At 42.4% G+C, this 20,417-nt stretch overlaps 1 protein-coding gene across 1 annotated transcript in view; it reads left to right on the top strand.

Annotated features, from left to right (window-relative positions):
• Positions 1 to 19,997, top strand: part of LOC100546910 (semaphorin-5B) — a 37,952-nt gene extending 17,955 nt beyond the window's left edge. The window contains exons 5-13 of the mRNA XM_019617405.1: positions 3,068 to 3,185; positions 8,497 to 8,678; positions 11,686 to 11,829; positions 13,211 to 13,358; positions 14,719 to 14,944; positions 15,559 to 15,777; positions 17,520 to 17,690; positions 18,608 to 18,757; positions 19,663 to 19,997. Coding sequence (XP_019472950.1) covers positions 3,068 to 3,185; positions 8,497 to 8,678; positions 11,686 to 11,829; positions 13,211 to 13,358; positions 14,719 to 14,944; positions 15,559 to 15,777; positions 17,520 to 17,690; positions 18,608 to 18,757; positions 19,663 to 19,982 — 1,678 coding nt within the window. The 3' untranslated portion in view covers positions 19,983 to 19,997. The remainder of the gene's footprint in view (positions 1 to 3,067; positions 3,186 to 8,496; positions 8,679 to 11,685; positions 11,830 to 13,210; positions 13,359 to 14,718; positions 14,945 to 15,558; positions 15,778 to 17,519; positions 17,691 to 18,607; positions 18,758 to 19,662) is intronic.
• The last annotated feature ends 420 nt before the right edge of the window (positions 19,998 to 20,417 follow it).

Below are 20,417 nucleotides of genomic sequence, written 5' to 3'. Positions count from 1 at the left end.
CACAGTATTTACATAGTGCCTTGCATGGCCTTGGTTCCCCAAGCCCGCGTGAGACTTTTCGGCAGTATCATAATATGAAATGAGATTTACACATAAACATTTCAATTTATTTTGTGTTCTGCACATGGGGAAATGCTATGATATCTTTCCATTTTCCACACCACAGTGCCCGATTTGCTAAGAATGACAACACATTTCTGAAGCATTTTGATCTGTGCATTCATGCATGCATACATATGTATGCCTTTTGCTGTGTGCTTGCTGGTGTGGTTTTATCTCTTAATGACATAAATAGGTACATATATTCTAAAGATACTGTAAAGATATAAATTAGGGTGAATTTTGAGGTGTTCACTTAAAGTACTTGCCAGAAATGTTCTCTTGCAGTAATGCACATTGTAATGCTTTTTGTGCTTGTAAAAGGAAAAAAAAAATGGAGCAAATTGTGTGTAAGTAAATAACATTCCTCCTCACCCCTAAGTGTACCGCTGTCAGCTGATATAATAGGTTTCTTACCAGAGTTGAGGCAGCAGAGTGGGCTCTGAATCCTGAAGGGAGGCAGACAGCATAGCTATTTTGTTTTTAGATTTCAAATGGTTTTGAGGGCCTGCCGTCAGATGGGAAGAAGTCCCGGTCTTTGATGGCTGCTAAATTACAGAGTATGCGTTCTGACAGCCCAGCAGAACCCAGGCCCTGCCCAGATGGCAACAGCAGCGGGGTGAGGATGTGTTACATCCAGAAGCCAGGGCACATAGGCAGCTGTAGCTCCCTGTTACCAGCAGAAGGCTTTTGCCACAGCTGGCCATCGTGGCCATCTCATTGTGCCCATCAGCTGGGGACAGAGCAAAGCTGAGCCACCCCAGTGCTCCATCAGGGACCCTCGGCTCACTGCTCTCAGCTGGTAGCAGCACATTAGCTGCATGACACACATTACAAATAGTGCCAGCAAAGTGGTCAGTGCCTAACCGGGATATATTGCAGCCTGCAGAGTGGCTGAGGGCTGCAGCTCAGAACATATGGAGATTATTTCCTGAATTTATGCAGCACATGTTTTCCTATAAATTAAATTCAGAGAAAATGTGTATCATAATAGGGTGACGCTCACAACAGCCTTCCCTGTTATGAATTACAATGACCTCTCTCTGCTCGCCGTGTGCCCAGCAAAATGGCTTCATGTCATCGGAAACAATAGCTTGTACTCAGTGTCAGGTCTGAAAGCATGACCGAAGCCTTTGTAACTAAAAGCAGGGGCTTTCTTCTCCCCTTATTTTTTCCCCCCGTTGCTTCTCTCATTATTCTTCTCTCTCTTGAGATAAGCTCACAGCTGAAGTGCTGTTACCTGGGCAGGTGCTGCTGCTCAGTTTCTTGTGAGGGGCTGTGGATGGCCAGGGTAGCTCTGGGGATGGAGGCAGCCCCACTGCATGCATGGGGCGGTGTGGGATGCTGTTCAGTAGGATTGGGGTGCCTAGCCAGAATAAAGCAAAACAGCATGTGTCCCTTCTGTGTCCTTGGACTGGGGATATAGAGTCTTTCGTAAGCAAATATTTGATGTTCTGTTGCCTGGGGCTGGGACAAAATCATCTTTGCCTTTTCCTTGGGTGTTTTGAAGCAGCTGGAGGAAAAATGATGTAGACAGTCCTTGTAACTACCTTCCTAAATCAAGAAAGACAAAGTTTTGCTCCTTACCACTCAGGATGTGAAATCTTCAATAGAGTAAAATGCCTGTTTGCAATGTCAGAGAAAAGTGGAAACTCATAATTAAAACATAAATACATACATGTGCATATATGCATATATATGGTGCATATATATATATAAAGGAAGGGGTACCAGACAGCAAAACAATCCAGGGTTTGCTCTGGGGCAAATGGCTGTGGAGTCAGTAGTCAGTAAAAGCTGATAGAGCATTTTCAGCTGTGCTTAGGGAGCATGCTTTTTCATTTGTGGCTGATTACAGACTAATAGGATTTCAGAGATTTCTGGGAGGGAACAGTTCACATCTCATTGCATTTGATTTTTTTTTTTTTTTATGTTTCATTTGTCATACTGATACCAACCCTTAAAATAAATGTTATTACTCTCCTGTTTCGTTTTTGAACTGAATTTTAAACTCTTGGTCCCTTGCTGCTGCCTAATTGGCAGTTTTCAAATCATTTGGGACTTTTGGAAAGATCCTGGCAGCCCTTTTGTGTGATAGAAGAGAATGGATCATTGGAATAAAAAGCAGTATTGCAAATCTTTTGGGGTTTAGTTGTCTCTTCTTTGTCTTTCCCTAACACATGCACGATGTGGCTTGTATTCTTAGTTTTTCTCTTAATGAAAATTAACAATTTGAAAGCAACTAATGGGAGCAGCCAATACAGCTGAATTTTGTTGGTACAGATTAGTTTTGTGACTGACTTTCTCTGTTCAGTGGCAGTAGGAACCCTGGTTATTTTTCTTTAGGAGCTCACATGTTGGGAACACACACTTAGTCTGTAAATATGGATTCAGGAGGAAAATGAATACAGCAGTGTTTAAAGCAGCCAAAAGCTTAGAAATAATGTTCTGCTGTGACTTTTCCAAACTGACATCTTGATGTTGGGATTATAAATGAAACCATTGTGCCAGCAAATGCCAGCACTAATAGAAAGCCTTTATTAGTGGTCCATTGGCTAATTCTGCTTGTCTAACCCCTTTGGATGGACACAGTGTCAGAAAACATACTCACAGAGGTTGCTTTGTGTGAGATTTGGCCTGCTGAGTGATTACATGGGAGCACAAAGATATCTCAATGACAAGGTTCTTTGACTAAAATTTGTAAAGTCATTTTCTTTCCCTAGGCCTTGGAAAGGAGTGAACTGATTTTTAATCTGCAGCTTCTGTGAGTGATATTTGCTTTGTGTCCATCACCCTTCTGCTCAGCCATTCTCCCCTTCCAAGCAGGTAAACCTCTGCTTAGAAAAATTGTTTCTTCTGCTGAGCCCTGGTGGACTTGACAGCTGTCATACACAAGCACTATACTCAAATACATTTCTTTAGAGCTAGACAGTCTCACGGCTTTAATCTTTTCTCTTTGCACATGCAGGGAATGCCTAGGAGCCAGAGACCCTTACTGTGGCTGGGATAACAAACAGAAGCGATGCACCACCATTGAGGACAGCTCCAACATGAGTCTGTGGACTCAAAATATTACTGAGTGCCCGGTAAGTGGAAATATTTCGTATGTATATGAGTGTATGAGTATATGCATATGTGTAAAAGCAATAGGGTAAGTGAGTGTTTGGCAGCCTGAGTGGGACTGGCTGATAGTAGAGCATACAGACTCCAGTGGTTTTTTTCTCCAATATCTGTGCACAGACACTTGTTGAGAACACAGAGAAACCCATTGTATTTTTTTGCTTCGAAAAGGGGATCCCAAAGCAAGCTTTCAACCCCATAGGTTGAAAGGTCATACCCACCTTTGCGTTGAGTGGTTGAGAGGTTGGATCATGCTGTTGGGTCCCTGCTGAGACCTGTGTAAGCCCTACATGAAACTCAAGCTGCCTCAGGGCTGCCCTACTGTCTGCACCATCTCTTGGGCTTCCCTACAGGTTAGGGAGGTCAGAGTAGGTGATGACCAGTGTCCCAGGACAGCATTCAGTTCATTTTCCTATTGAATCCCTGAGCCAGGGCCCACAGGATGATGTGGTGGTGATGAGTTGATGGTTGGACTAGATGATCTTAGTGGTACCTAGGGAGCAGCAGAGAAACACCAATCATGGAAGGTTTGTAGGGGGAACAAAAAGATATGTATTTATTAGAGAACAGGAGGGAAAGAGAGATTCTATATAAGAGAATACGAGAGAGTTCAGTTATAACTTCAAATTTAGCAGACCAAAGACCAAACCTACGTGATGTTTCATGGATATGGTCTTCTTTCCTTACCCTGCTCTCCATGAGATGCAGCAGTTAAAAGAAAGTGACTTCTTCAATCAGTGTGATTCTCTGGCTCTCTTACTACCCACACACTCACTTTTTTCTGATTTGAACATCCAGTTCCTGGCTGTGCTCCCCAGAAGATGTCTGGCCAAATTTAATTCCTGCTTCTTGAACTGTACCTGCAAAGGTGGTTGAGAAGGAAAACTACTCTTATTTAATAAGTTGTAAGAGTATGGAGGAGAAGAAATTCTCATTAATGTCTATCTTTATTATCTAACATCAATTAGTATGTTAATACAGCTAGGTCCAGTAGACAGAAAAAGGGGGCTGATGGGTTATATCTTCAGTATGCTATTTATGTCTGGAGCTACTGTGATGTTTATTCCCCTTATCTTCCTTACTTCTCAGATATTTTCCCAGGAAATATTAGTCACTACTTCAATCCATCCTCAGTTTGGCAGGCTTAAGTTTTTCACTGCTGGATTCAGAGGCTTGTGTGTTTATAACCCTCCTTGTGTTGAAATGGGATGCAGCGTTTCTTGATTGCCCACACTGTTATCTCGTCCTGCTTAATGCCTGTGTCTGTTGATAGGTGTGTGAGGTGCTAATCCTCTAGTTTGAACATGGTGCACACTAGGGAACAGGCTACTTCCAGATCATTGTTTCAAGGTCATAAAAATCCAGCACAGAATATTCAGCTTTGGCTGTTCTTGGGGTGTTAGTTTTACATTTGTTTTAGCATTTCTCTTGTACATTATTTTCCACTTTGGTGCTCTCATTCTGCTGCATACATGAGCTCTTGCTCTTCCACTGATAGGCTGCCAAGCCCTTTAAAACCTGCACGCAATTGTTTTTGTTTTTTTCTTTCTCCTCTGTCCTTTGCTGGAATGAATTCACCTCTGGCATGGAATGGGCTTGCTCATCTAAGCACCTCCATCAGCTGTGTATGTTTTTCATGTTCAGTGCACTTAAAAAGATCATGGTCAACAGATGCAAGAGTCTAGGGCAGCGTATGCAGACCTCCAGCAAAGGAAGGGGAATGTAGCAACATGGTGCCAGATGTCACTGGGACTTCAGTTTGATGAGTTACCATCTAAAGAAGTCCTGTTGTTTCTCACCCTACTTGTCTGGGCTGAGCACCAGGCACTCAGCTGTGCTGGTTCAGCTGTATGTGAGATCACACTCCAGTGTGACAGAGTGTAGATTAAAAGCACCCCTCCCAAATAAACTTTTCCTAACCCAGATCCTGTCAGTAAGTTCTTCTGCAGCCTTGCCCGCAAACAGATGTCCTGGCACAGCTAAGAGTGTGGCACACAGGAACTTTTAAATCCAGAACTGGCATATCACTGAATCACATCCTAGAAGGACTAGGCCTTTGTGAGTCAACTAACACCCTAAGATGACTTGACTGTTGCTCTTAAGCAAGCATGCTTGTTCACAGCTGGTCTGCACATCTTTTACAGCACTGCCTCAGATTCCCAATAAGCAGATCTAATAATATAGTTTTTTAACATAGTAACCTGTGCAATGCTTAACATATATTACTAACAAGTAACACCCAAAATGTGATTATAAGTTCATTGCTGTGGTTGCAGTGTCAAACATGCTACACCATTTTCTTGCTCATCTATCTCCAACTTCCTTTTGATATGATTACCAGACTTATACCTTCCTCTCGATTTCTGTGCAGCCACTCAGCTGCAGTGCCGAGAGTTACCCTCCTCTAGCACACACCAATGGGCTTCAAGTGCCAAAATCAAAATCTATAGAGTCTCTGAAAACTGAGACTTTTCTTTCCCACTTCCCAAGGACTTTATATTCCAGACGTATTTGACTGACATTTTATGGAAAGTGGGAAAAGTTTTCCAGTGAAAAAAGTTCGGTTTCTTGCTCTGAGCACTCACTTGTTTCAAGGAAAATGTTGCTATTTATGGACGACAAACATTCTTTTCTCCTAGGTTTAGTTTTAGAAATGATTGAAATATTTTGACTGAAACTTGGAAAAAAAATTTCACCACCTATCAGATAGCCAGAATGGAAAATTCCAGCTGAAATAATCAAAGCTTGATAAAGCTATGAGCAGGTGATATTTGAATCCTAAGAAAAAGTACTGATATATTAAAAGGACAAGAAATGCTTCTGGCCTTATCTGTAATATCAGAATAAACACTGAAAATGCCCTGGAAGCAAGAAGTAGGAGTAGTAGTTTGAATTTTTATATCCTGCATTTGAGCCCATAAATGGGAAATGAAGTCATAGAATTAAAGAATGATTAAGGTTGGGAAAGACCACTGAGATCATCTAGTCCAATCATCAACTCTTGGTTGGAAATGGTGACAGCTTTGGCAGGAGTATGTCAGTTTACTAAATATGAGATCTCTGGAATTAGAAGTATCAGATAAGTGATGCCCATTTGATAACAGATGTTTTAAAGATGTCATCTCTGTCTGATAGATGCTGTTGGATGCAAAGGATTTGCATTGTAAAGATATTTCTGAAAAAGATCAGTGCCCATGAGTTTTTATCCTACTTCCCAAGTTTGCTCTTTTGAAGATATTTTTACAAGTTTAAAGATGGAATAATAATCCATGTGTAATTTCATAAGTAAAAAGAGCCTTCCCACACTCACAACGTGACATGTTTATAAATCCCAATATTTCAACTATGGCTGCTTATTTGTTTAATTTTTGGGCTGCTTCCCAGTATCACTTATGAGCCAATAATTATTTGTCAGCTTTTTTTTTTTATTTAATTGAAGCCACGGGCCATATCATACCACTGATTTCTGAACAGAGCTCCCTGCTGGAATCAGCAAGGCTTTCTGGCTCAAAAATGAATAGGAGTGATCCAGTACTTGAATTATGACTTTTGTAAGGCAGGAGGAAAAAGGAGATAAAAATCTAGTATTAAATATCTGAAAGTAGTTCTTTTGATTTTTTTTCTCCCCGATTTTTAGCAACCCAACTGAATGGGTTTTTGACTGAGCACATGTTTAAAACAAACGCAAAAAACAACAACAAAACTCAATGTTCTTTTCTCTGGGCGTCTTGCCTTGTAACCTGCAGCCCAGAGCAAATTTTTATAACGACATGGTAATCTACTGCAAATAAAGGTTTGCAACAGATGCTTGATACTCCCCAACTGCTGCCTGAAAAGCACAGTAACAGATCTATATTACTTCTGTGTCACTGCTGTGTATTTTTGATGCTGCTGCAGATGAGCAAGATGGGAAGACTGCAACCCACCAGAGGTGCACTGTGAGTGTTTGACCATGCCAGGTTTGAAGCCCAGAGCAGTGTGTTTAAGAGGATGAGTGTTTGAATGCTCTGCTCTGTGACCACAGTTGTCTGAGTGGGCTCACAGCCTCACCATGCCTTGGTTTGGAAAAATGACTTCCCTACAGGGGATTCCAGGGGATTGATCCTGCTGCCTACAGAGCTCAGCCGAACGTGGCACAGTGCGGTAGCTGGCTCAAATTTGGGACCAGGACCATAAGCCAGGGATGTAGCCTCCTCTTCACTCCTTTTTATGTGCAACACTGAGGCCAAGGCCTGCGTTGCCTTTGCCAATGGGTTTATCAAAGCTGCTGAGCATCCCACCAGCCACCAGGTTGGATATTAGGAAAGATTTCTTCTCAGAAAGGATGGAGGGGTATTGGAACAGGCTGCACAGAGAGGTGGTAGAGTCACTGTCTCAGGAGATTTTTAAGAAGAAGGTAGCTGTGGCATTGAACTACATGATTTAGTGGTATGGTGGTAGTGGGTGGATGGTTGGACTAGATGATTGTAATAGTTTTTCCAACCTTAATCTTTCTGTGATTCTGTGGTTCTTAGCTCCTCAAGGAGCAGCACTGGGGTTACTATCAAGCTGCAGATGCTGGATCAGGTTCCCTAGAGTGTCATGGTTGTAAGAACTCAACTGCTTGTTGCGTCCAAATCTCGTGCTCCCTAGTGTGCACTGAGGCTTCAGGGAAACCAGGGGAATGTTTACTGTTCTGAAAGAACCATTTGCTTCACTCAAGCAATCTGTGATGTTGCATCCCACACATCACCTGGGGACGGTGCCTGTAGGATGGGGAGAGAAGGGGCTGCATAGCCCTATGGTTGCTACCACAATGTGTAAGACCATTCTTACAGTGTGTTTGGATGGGGACAAAGTCAGGAAGGCCTCAGTCTGAGCCTATAGATGTGATTATACCAGCAGCCTCGAGCACTACAAAGGCAGAAGCATCACAGAAAGGGAACAACAAGTGCTGGCTACGTATTGGTCAGAAGGCTGAAGCTGTGCTTCATGGGACCTACAAGCAGAGTGGCTTTGTGGCCTGCAGGCGGGTGCTGCATGGCAGGGCTGCTTGGGTGCCTGTGTGCACATGTTAGGTATGTGGGGTGGAATTTGGAAGTAAACATTGATGCGGCATAGCCTGAAAACAACCCTCCGTTTTGAATCCTACTCACAAGCACAGACAGCTCCTATCTAAGCTACATCTTAATTGCCCCAGCAGCTTTGTTTGGCATTTTTATTGTGGGGACATCTCCAGAAATGTAAACTTGCTAGTAATGATTTTTTTTTTTCCCTCTTTTTTTTCCCTAAAACTAGGTGAAAAACCTGACCACAAATGGAAGACTGGGGCCCTGGTCCCCATGGCAACTGTGTGAGCATTCAGATGGGGACAGCACAGGCTCCTGTATGTGTAGGTCACGTTCATGTGACAGCCCTCGTCCTCGCTGTGGAGGTCGCAGCTGTGAAGGGGCCAGGATCGAGGTCGCAAATTGTTCAAGGCATGTCAGCATCTCTGTGCATTTTTGGAAGGGAGCAATAGTTGTGACCGTTCCCAGCTTATCTCTTTCCTTTTGTTTCTGTGACCATGATGTATCCCAGCCAACAGAATGTATGTGAGACCCAACTTGAGATTAGAGCAAAGGGATCCTGGCACTTTCGTGTGTCTCAGACAGGGACCTACCTTGGAATATGGGCACCCCAATCAAAGTTAACATTAACCTTGCCTATACTAAGCCTCAGTTTCCCTCAAGTGTATGTAACTAGTGACTCATTAGGAGATGAGTAAAGTAGAGGTAGATGTTATCCAACTGAACAGTAATAAGCTAAATCTCAGTCATTATTTTGTGAAGTCTGAATTCTGAGGTTGTGTTGCTTTTGCAACAGAGCTCCTGCAGACCAGTGCTTGAAAAGACAGGACCTAACATGGCTGTAAGCAAGGTTTGCCTGCACTACTCATGTCCCGTGTGTTGCCTGCAGAATGCCATCCTGGCAGCCAGAGGCACCTAGGAGGCACACTCACTGGGCATGGCCCATAAATAACATGCAGCTCAGCTTATGCCCATGCCATCTTCTTAGGGAAGTCTGGAGCTCATACTTTAGCAGTATGGAAGCTAAATGTCCTCTGGTGGGGTGCCTAGACACAGCTGCCGTGTTTGTGTCCATGCTACCCCATCACCCTCAGACTACATCATGTAATGACTCAAGGAAAGATGACACAATAGGGTAAATACTACTTAAGCAGGGTGGTGCCAGTCAATATTTTGGTAAATATTGGGACAGTTCAGTTTTTTATCTACTTTATCTTCCTTATAAATGTTGATGCCATTAAAGACAGCTGTCTTGTGGCTCCTCCCTTGAGAGCAGTGCTGGTCTTGGCACCAAAAATTAAGTAATACTCATGTTTGGTTTGGCATCTCTCCTTCCAGTTGTGGGCTGTGCCGCCTAAAAGATGTGTAGTCATTCCTACCTCTGTGCTGCCACCGTGGGCTGAGCAGAGCCTTCACTGCGCTGTCTGTTCATGTCACTGGCAAAGGCAAATTACGCCAGAGGGATGGGTTTCTCAGCAGTGCTCTGATGGCAAAATAGGCAGGAACAGCTTCTGAGAAGAGGATGAAAAATAAATTATTCAATCTTAAGACACAGGAAAACAGCATGGTTTGAAAAATAAGGACATCTGGTCATCCTACATCCGCCTCAGCCTTCAAATTTCCTTTAATTGACTTCATATGGCATTGAGATTTCTTCTTGCAAGGAGAAAGCAGGATGGCTACAGATGAGTTCTATTAGAAATCTGAAAATCTGAAAATGGGAAGTGTCTTTCTGTTAAAAACCCTCTAACACAACAGATACTGAAAATTGTTTTTGTGAGGAATTTTTAGACAAGATTTTTGTTTGTTTTTTTTTTTCCCCCCATAATAGCAGCAACCTTCCATTTGATTTTGTCTTTTCATGTTTTAACATATAATCTTTGTTTTGAGTTAAGGACTAGGGAGGTAGTAGGTCATTTAAAACATGGAAGAATAACTTGGAAGAATAGCACTTTTATGTAAGTGAATTTCTTGTTCTGTGACCTTGTTTGAGGTGGGAGAGGCAAAGTGAAGAAGGAAGAGGGATACGAGAGCAAGAGGAGGAGGGGAGAAATATCTATCAGGGTTCTGAAATAAAGCTGCCAAGAACTGGCAAGAATTGATAACAAATACAAAAAGTGTGAAGGGCAAAGTGGGTTTTAACTTTCATCCTCTGCTCCGATTGGTGCTATGCCAGAAAATATTTCTTGCCAGCAGTGTTATTAGCTCAGCAAACGCTTTGAAAATTAACATCTGTTTTCAAGCTTAGCTTTCAAGAACCAGAGAGCACCTGAGTTGTTTTTTGACTAGACTTTTTAGAAAGGTTTCTCTATAGAGGAAAAAGAAGATTTTTTTTACTAAAGGCAGTAAAGTGTCAAGATGAGGCAGTTCTGCAAGACAGACCATTGCCAAATGAAATGAAACCTGCAGCACAGAAGACAGGATGTGGTTCCTCCTCTCTTGCCTTGGTAAAGCTCTAAGGTTTAGTAGTCCTGCCAAATCAGACCAAAGCAAGCTTTAATAATCAGGAGATTTTTAAGATGAAAATGTCAGCTTCCATGTGAGCACGTGGTGGAGTTACTGCATGCCTCAGAGAAGCTGGCCACTTGCACATGCTCTGACATCTCTGTTGTGAGGTGTGAACTCAGGGTTTTCACGTCAAATTTGCTTCAGGCTCAGTTACCACTTCTCATTTGAGATGCAATCATTTATTAACCTGAAACTCAATCCTGCCTCTGAGCTCTTACTTGCCTTCTGGTTTGCACAGATTTAAGGTCACACTACAGTGATGTTTGCAAGCTGCCATGAAAGCCAGAAGCAATTATTCTTATTTTTTATGAAGTTTGAGATTTCCACCTAATAGAATTCAATGCCAAAGGCTTTAGGAAAACACCAAATATTATGAAGCTTGTGAGAAAATCATTGGAGCTGGCAGCAATTTTGCTGCAAGAGATTTAAAGCATCAGTGTTTTCTGAATTAGCAGAGGATATATTTTTTTTTTTGCATAACTGGCATTGGTGAGCCTCAAAACCTGCACCCTTTGCATAGGAGTCAAAGAGTCCAGGAAATACAACTTTGGGATCATCAATTGGCTCAGAAGAGAGAGACATGAGGAAGATGATGTGGGAATAGGAGTGGGAGTTGTAGCAATCACACTTGTCCAGAAAATCCTAGGAGGCATTTTCAAGATCATTCAGTGTTGGCTTCATTCTCTTCCTATCCCATTCTTAGACACTTCAGTGTCAGGGAAGTAAGGCCAATGCTAAACAATCTTGAGGGTCCCTTTTATAAATCTCATCTGGTGTGGTCTGCTTGTTATGAAAATTTCTTCAGTTAGTTTAAGCAGTCTCTCATCAGTACCTGATGCGTTTGACTGTTAAGCATGGGAAGACAATTAGACAACTCCCATAATCTCTTCTCTCTCACACTTTTAATTAGAAATGGCGCTTGGACACCCTGGTCTTCCTGGGCCCCATGTAGCACCTCCTGTGGGATTGGCTTTCAGGTCCGCCAGCGGTCCTGCAGCAACCCTGCTCCCCGGTACGGGGGCAGGGTCTGTGTTGGACAGAGCAGGGAAGAGAGGTAAGAGATGTTAATGACACTATGTGTTGACTTCTGTGGTTATAATGTTGGCAGCTGAAAATGGTGGATCTTCTTTGAACGCAGAATAAGGCTGAATATACAGAGCAGGAGGAATTTCGTGGCCAAGGGGGTCTGAGGTTACTCACACATATGGCCTCTCTCTTGCAATGTTCTTTGAACATCAGGGACTGACACCTTCTCAGTGAAAGGAGAAGCTGTGTCTGCTGTCAGCAATGTAGGGCCTACAGAAAGTTACACTGTTCTGACCTGTCCCCAAGGAAGCAGTTGAATATGTGCAGCTTTCATTGCCAGTTTCAACTCAAGACAGATTCAGAGTTGAGTTTTTGCAGGGTGTAGCATAAAAAAAAGTCATCTTTTTTCCCATCTGTACTAAGTTTCATGCAAAATCAATTAAAACAATGCTTTTTTAACTTTCAGAGCTATCTGCACTATTTTGTTTCTTCAAGCCCAGCCCCTCCTTAAACACATGCTTCAAGGCATCCAGATTGGTTTCCAGCTTTGACATTTCATTAAAGGCCACCTCTGCTTGGCAGTAGACTGTTGCTTGTTCCTTGAGTGGTCACTTAAGACAGATCTCTCTGCATTTCTCAGAATACAAAGGGCAATTCATTTAACTTCCCTTATTCGGGACATTTTAATGTTTGGTTTGATTTGTGGCCATTCAGAATGGTTCTTTTTGGGTTTTAAGGACTACATCTGAGTCAATTACAGTCCTGTGTGATTCAATTTGAGAACAATATTGATTAAAAAGCTGAACAAAATTGAAGTTACCTTTTCTAAAGGGAACATGAGATAACATTAATTCAGGACCTGCTTTTAGATGCATATATCATCCAGTTCAGCCCCAGTTACAACACTAGTTTCTTAGGGACCAAATAACAGTAAGGGCCAAATCATGAGATGAGAAGATTGTCAAGTGTTTAGCACCTGCCAGTACTGACAGATCAATGTTGGGTTGACCTCCTATTACTTAAGCCTCCTTCCTGGAGACATTCAAGGTGAGGCTGGATCAGGCCGTGGACAGCTTGATCTAGCTGTGATGTCCCTGTTCATTGCAGAGGAGTTGGACTAGATGACTTCTAAAGGTCCCTTCCAACTCTAAGGATTCTCTGATTTTATGATTCTAGCAGTTTCAGTGGTTAGCATGGCCAACCACTCCTCCACCAGTATAAAGGATACAGTTCTCTGCCATGAACAGGAATATTGCTAATCTGACTTGTGTCAGCCTTCTGCTAGCTTTCTGTGCATGCAGTAAGTGCACCCAAATGCAGTGTGCTGCCTAGCTTTGCATCCATCATCATTTTATCCCTGAGTTGTACTGATATCAATGTTTTTTGAATAATGCGCTTTCTCCTTTCAGATTCTGTAATGAGAACAGTCCATGTCCATTGCCAATTTTTTGGTCTTCATGGGGTCCTTGGAATAAATGTAGTGTGAATTGCGGTGGAGGAATTCACTCAAGGCAAAGGTCCTGTGAAAATGGAAATACGTGTCCAGGCTGTTCTGTGGTATGTATTGTTTATTGACATTGAATATCAGGCACCTATTGGCATCTAGCTTCTAGGGTCCTGGTATTTAACTCCTCTCTCCATCTTGGTTTTATTTCTCAAGCTAGAAGAAATTGCTATCCTCAGCTCTTGCTGGAGATGATGCTGAAATGAACTGGGAAGCAGAGAGGTGGCAGATTCCAGAAGTCAGTGAAGTTGGTGTGAGTGCGTGTGTGTCTGTGTGTGTGTCTGTGTGTGCGTACAGGCTAGGACAGACTGGCATACGGAGAGCTTCTGCAGGCTTCTCTAGACTTAGATATCAAGTCCTTTACCTGACACTCTACATTTCATTTTCCCATTCCCAAGAATGATCCTGCTGAGTCAAGGAGGTCCTACACAGAAATGAGCCTCGTTTTCATACTTGAGTAACCAACAGGTCAAATACCCAGTTAACCCATCAATGAGGCAATGACTACCAATTTTCTCTCTTTATTTTGCCTTTCCTATTCTGGCAGCTGTTTCATACAGCTGTTTTAATTAGTTTTATGGGCAGTTTTCTTTCAGTGTAAGCAGATCTGATCTGGAACCTCCCATCTGTTCACAAGCTGTTTGGCATTTACTCTAGAATCATAAAGTCCTAAAGCATTACATTTCTCTCCTTCTGCCCGAATCGTAGGGTTTATTTATTTATTTTTAGACAAGAACTCAATGTCTTTCACTGGAATTCCTCCTGCTGGTGGTTAAGAATTGTAAAGGCCCCTATCATTCCATCCCCACCCAGTGAGAAAGTTGGCTATACTCTACAGATGCTCATCTTTACACCAAAAATGGCAAAAGGTGAACTAGGGAGTTCAAAAAGCCAACCAAACAACAACAACAAGAAGCAATAAAAAAAGATTATCTAACAATGTCTTAGAAACAAAACAGTAAACTTTTCAAGGAATGATCTTTACTGATATTTTGTCCTTATGGGGCTCTCCTAGGATGGCCTGAGAGCAGCATCTCAGAGTCACAGCAGAAAACTAGTTTGTTGTTACTTTTATGCATTGCCTGTATTATTTTCCTGCTCATTACGTACCGTGCATTCTAAGCCCCACAGGACTCTGAGTCAGCAAAGAAATACAAACCTGAGGGAGACATAAAAATATTAAACACAGTTCATCCTTGAGGTCCATCTGAGACTATGTGCCACCACTGCCTCCATAGTGCCCATGTTTTCTGCTGTACCCAGCACTATCTTGTATCTGTGAGGTCAGAGAAGGTGAATGAAAGATTTTTTAGATACAGAGGGTACCCCATTGTTTTTTAGGATGCAAACAAATTTATGTCAGTTAGTCTGCTCTTTGATAAGGAAGGTCACAGTGGTTTTCATTCCTGGCAGGAATATAAGACCTGCAACCCAGAGAGCTGCCCAGAAGTACGTAGGAACACACCCTGGACCCCTTGGATGCCTGTCAACATCACCCAGAATGGTGCCCGCCAGGAGCAGCGCTTCCGCTACACGTGCCGTGCCCAGCTGTCTGATCCCCATGAGCTGCAGTTTGGGAGAAAGAAAACTGAGAGTCGATTCTGTCCCAATGATGGCTCAGCTATGTGTGAAACTGACTGTATGTCTTGCCAGTTCTGGGGAACTATGGGACAAGCCTAAGTTTGGTGGTGGAAGGGGGAATTCTCTCAGAATAGCAAGAACATAAATCTTGGCATGTATGACTAGCGTCACTGCAGAATGGCAGGGATGGAGAGAGCCCTGTGATGTTGAAGTCAATGCAGCCCTGTTATGGTAGTATATAGAGTTATTCTTGGTACTTCCAGGCTGCCCTAATGAGAATGGGCAAATAATGACGATGTAAGAAGAGATATTCTATGGGATAGTTTGTCTTCACTCTTCTTTCTCTTTGGAGGTCCCTTGTGCACTGCCTCCAGGGTTATTCCCTTCACTACTGTTGTAGTGCAAGTCAGTGTCCTGACAGCACAGCCCAGACTGCCACAATTTGCTGCGCAGAAAGTTCATTTATAAGATTATCACTAGATTCAGTTTCTGTGTGCACACATTTCACTTCCTCCTAGCTTTGCTGTAACGCTATGGAACACAACTCAATGGCTTTCAACAGAAACTCATCCTCAGAATGTATAAATCCTGATTTTATTCATGAACTGAAGACTTTTTTTTTAAAGCCCAGCAATTGATTGATTTGTGATATCTTGGTTTTTTTCCTTGAAGCTCTTGTTGATGATCTCCTCAAGACTGGTAAGACCCCTGCACGGATTATCAATGGGGGCTGGTCCTTTTGGGGGGCCTGGTCTTCCTGTTCCAGAGACTGTGAGTTGGGCTTTAGAATCCGGAAAAGAACATGCACAAACCCTGAACCTAAAAATGGTGGCTTGCCTTGTGTGGGGTCAGCGATGGAGTACCAAGATTGCAACCCACATCCTTGCCCAGGTAACCATGATTATCTTCCTGCATGAAATTCAGAGGTATTGTTCTTCATCTTAATGGCAGAGACACCAAAAATCAGTATTTCCAAGGTGCTTTCATTTTTAAATTTTCTTTAATTTGGGGGATTTTCCTTAATTAAAAAAGAAACAAACAAAAGAAACAACAACAAAAACAACACTATTGTAATGACTCATATATGCAATCCACACACTTGGTGCTGTGACCTATGTTTCACCTAGGCTAAGAGGGAAACACATCCACAACCTCTAAATGAAACAATATGGCAGCTTGGTTAGTAGTGTTTTGCTTGAGGTAGGTTTGATGCTCCATTCAGTGGAGAGCATCATGGTACATCTAGCACCTTGGTGAGGAGACGGGCTTAATGAATGTGACTTAATGCTGTAGAGATGCTTGATGTGGCAGTTCTTCTTGTGAACACTTGTTTCTTCCCCCTCTCCTGCTTACGTATTGTTCTTGCGATGGGCATCTACTCTTGACATCAGTTACCATTTCCTGCACAGCCAGCAGGGAGTATTCTTGCCTGGTTTCCTGGTTTTCAAGTTTGTCCTCATGTTTATGTTGCACTCCTTGTCCAGAATAGTAATAATAGACCATTAACTACCATATTCTCACTCTCTTATCATTCTCCTTGCTCTGTAATAGCTATCTAAGCTAAATTTAAATGATCTTAAACAAATCACCATGTCTCTTTGTAGTTCTAGCAATTTCTAACAGTAGCTCTGTCTACCTCTGGCAATATAGTTTGTGGCCTACAGTTGAAAGTGCTGCATTATTATGGTATTATTATAATATTAAAATTCAGTGCAAAGATAAAGTGCCAATGCAGATAGGAAAACATGATCAGAATGTGTAGCAAGAGCATAGCAGGAGTGTCAAATATTGCACTCTATGGCCTATAAAAAGAAAATAACTCTAACACTATAAAGGCAGCTATTAGTACTATTTTGGAAACTCTCAGTGGCTTTTCACCAATGTCTGTGCCCTTCTTCTGTGTTGTTTTCTCCCTTCAGACACTATGATGTTTTTCAATCTGTTCTGAGTGCATGATTGCTATTTCTCTGTGTGTCCCTCTGTTCCTGCCTCACTCAATATGTATACACAAATCCTGGGTTTATCTTGCACTGAGACACGAGGTTATTATCTCCTGAAATAGTGGCATGGGGACCTGAAAATCAGGTAGTCTAGTAGCCTGACAAGAGGGGTTGGGAACCAGAGTTCTTAGTTCCCACCCTGGATTTGTTATTAAAGTATTTTGGGACCGTGCTTACATAAAGCCTCTGAGCTACTGTTTTCTGAAGTCTGGGACTAAAAGACTTGGGACCCCCAGAAGAAAGATGTCATATAAACTCCACTTAGGTTGTATGACTTTTTTTTCCAAGTAAATGTGCTGTTACTATAGGTGAAGTGTCAAAAGACAATGCAATAAGGATATTTTATAAAAAGTTGCATAAAAATAAAACAATGTACAGAATAGTTTCTGTTACGGTGCTTTATGATGCAGTCTTTTTGTGCATGGACTTCATTTAGCATCCACAGAGTGCAGCACATTCCAACCCTCCCTTGACACGAAGCTCTTGTTGTGAGGCCCAAATGTCCTGGGTACAAGAAAATGCTAGCTAGTCTGGGCAGGGTAGATCTAGGTGAGATACTGGGATTCTGTGTCACAGTGAGAGAAGTAATCACTTGCATGTACCTCTTTCTCCTTGCTTTTCCATATCCTTCAGTAAAAGGCTCGTGGTCTTGCTGGACTCCTTGGTCTCAGTGCTCGGCAACCTGTGGAGGAGGGCATTACCAGCGCACACGGACTTGCACCAACCCAGCTCCATCTAGTGGAGAGGATATCTGCATCGGGCTGCACACTGAGGAGGCTCTCTGCAACACCCACCCGTGTGAAGGTAGCCACTTTGGGTCCCTGCTTCAGCTGATTAGGGTGCTGATGAGAGCAAAGAGCATCTGCAGCATGTCATAAAAATAAGCCAGGAACACCATCAGTTAGTAGCTTTACTGTCCATTCAGTAAATGTAAATTGAACCAGGGAAAAAGCAGACATCCTAATGTTCAAATCAAATGCTTCATCACCTTTCTTTTTACTTGCTCACCAGACCACGCTCTGGCATTCTGGTGCTAGCCAGACAAAATCTTGTTAACAGATGATCAATTGAAAGTAATTGAAAAAACAAGACTTTGGTTCTTGAATGTGGAAGCTTTCAAGACAAACAAAAGGAGTCATGAAGCATCAATCTGTACTGTTGCTGAAGGGGAGATCCTTTTTCTGTCTTACACAGACTGGCAGATGAATGCGTGCTACAGCTCAGAGGACAAAGTTCACATCTGTGCTGACTTTGAACCACTTTTGTGTATTTCTGATCCAGTGCAGACTGATTCCTCCTCTTAGCAACCTTAGTAAAACTTTGTAAGCACTGTAATTTGTGCTGGCTGCTTGGGGTATCCCTGAGAGACTACATCAAATTTGGAGGTACTGTGCAAAACTGTCCCATCCAACTGCTTCTGCGTCTTTAACCACAAAGCTGATATAGGAGTTTTAAAACCAATTCTGCACTGTGCAGTGCTCCAGCAAAGGTTCATTTACTCTGTATTAAGAAAATTACAATCTGACAAGTAGATTATGATGCTTGCACTGTTATTTATATCATGATGATTAAACTTGTGGAAGACCCCCAGATTGGATGTGTGGGAGAGGCCCAGGTGAGGATCTGAACACTCTCTAGCATGGGAGAAGTTTCGTTTCCACAAGGGATCCTTTTCCTTCTTGGTGATGTTGTCTGTGCATTTTCTCGATCTTGCATTTAAGGTGGCTGGTCAGAGTGGTCAGAGTGGAGCCTGTGTAATGAAGAGGGCATCCAGTATCGCAGCCGTTACTGCGAGGTGCACAGCCCAGACTCTTCTCAGTGCATTGGAAACAGCACACAATACCAAGATTGCCTGTATAATGAAATTCCTGGTATGTACCATGTCACTGAAGAGGGAGAGGGTGGGTCAATATAAGAGAGAAGCTCATGACCAGACGTCAAACTAGGGGTGAGATTTTCTCTGCTATGAAAGGGTATGGATGCTTCTAGTAAAGCAAGCAAACTAACAAATAAGTTATCAACTCCCTTGTTGAAGGTACGGGATAACTGACATTCCTTTGGGGCATTTCAGCTCTCTTTTAATACAGAATTACCTAGATCTGGAATGAATAACTAGTATTGCTTCACCCAAATTGAACCTTGTAACCTTGCATAATTCATCTTGGGCTGGGTTATAAAAATGAGCTCTATTCTCAGCACGGTGCAGGCAAAAGAAGATCCCTGGGTTCAGTTATGAAAGGAAGCATCCTAAAAGCATGAAGAAGCAAACAGGGGTAGATGGAGACAACCACTATGTGATGCGGGGAGAAAAATCAAAGGTCAAACAGCAGCATCATTGATGGACAGATGGCAGTCATCGTTCTCCATTCTGTTTTTTTGTGGAAATTGAATCTCTCAGGAAAATATTTGATATTGGTCTAGCCTGAATAGCATCTTCCAAATGTTCTTTTTTGGACTATAATGACCTGGCTTAAAAATTTGAGATCCCCAGATGGTTGTAGTCTCTTTTTCCATGATTTTCTTAGCTATCTTCTTTCCCCTAAACTGAAGAAGCTAAATAGCGATCAGGTAACTGTACTGTAATTGCCAGGTCTTTCGAGAGGTTTTGTTGCATGTGGTTCACAGTCTGAGCTTTTCATTCAATTTAGAGAGACTCTCAGCTTGCTGCAGAACATGAGCAGCTTCTTGTGTCTGAATCACAGGGGGGTTTAATTACTTAAAGAAGTAAAGTGGTGGCAAAATGACAACTTTCTCCAATCTTCTTCTCTTTGTTTAGTGATCCTGCCAGCATCCAGCATTGATGAGAGCACAAACTGTGGAGGTAGGATACCACTAACCATATATCTTATTTTTGTCTTAACCTGGCTTCTATTCTCCCTGTGCAGTATCAAGCAAACCATTAATCTATACAGCTCACATCCCAGTGATAGCCTTAATTCCACTGGAGTCTTGCTGTCTGAGTCAGACTGGAGGAATGTATCACACAGGCCACTTGTCAGTTCCAAGATTTTTGTCTATCTGGGGGTTTGGCTTGGTCACCAAGGGTCATTTATAACCAGGGAGTATGTAACTTGTCTGTCTCTACCCATGGGATAAAAGGTTCAAGAGAAAGGAAAGCACAGTCCTCACTTCACCACTGTAAGTCTCCAGCTGTTTGGAGGCAGGTGTTTTTAAGTAACCTGTGAAGACTTCACTGAACAAAGTCTCTTCGTTCCTTTTCTGATATAGGACTAGAATTGATTTAGTAGTTGTCCTCCAAGTTCTTCTTTTCACTGAAGTCCTCACCTCAAAGAAGTTGTCTCCGTTCTGCATGTAACTTGGAAAGATCCGGTCATTAGTATCACTCTTCCACTGCCCTGTGAGCCACTGTGATAAAAATCTAGACTAAAGAAAATGGCAGGTGCTTTCCATGTTTTTAAATGCTAGCGTCACACTAATGAATTCCTGCTAGCACCACACCCCTGCTTTCCTGAAATCTAAATGATCTGTGGGCTGCTAAAATGTTTTCTCCCTGTGGAGATGATGACAAAA

Source organism: Meleagris gallopavo, chromosome 7, assembly GCF_000146605.3.
Source record: "Meleagris gallopavo isolate NT-WF06-2002-E0010 breed Aviagen turkey brand Nicholas breeding stock chromosome 7, Turkey_5.1, whole genome shotgun sequence".
Classification (NCBI taxonomy): Eukaryota; Metazoa; Chordata; class Aves; order Galliformes; family Phasianidae; genus Meleagris; species Meleagris gallopavo.
Note: the sequence above shows the minus strand (reverse complement) of the source record. Positions and strands in the feature narration are given on the sequence as shown.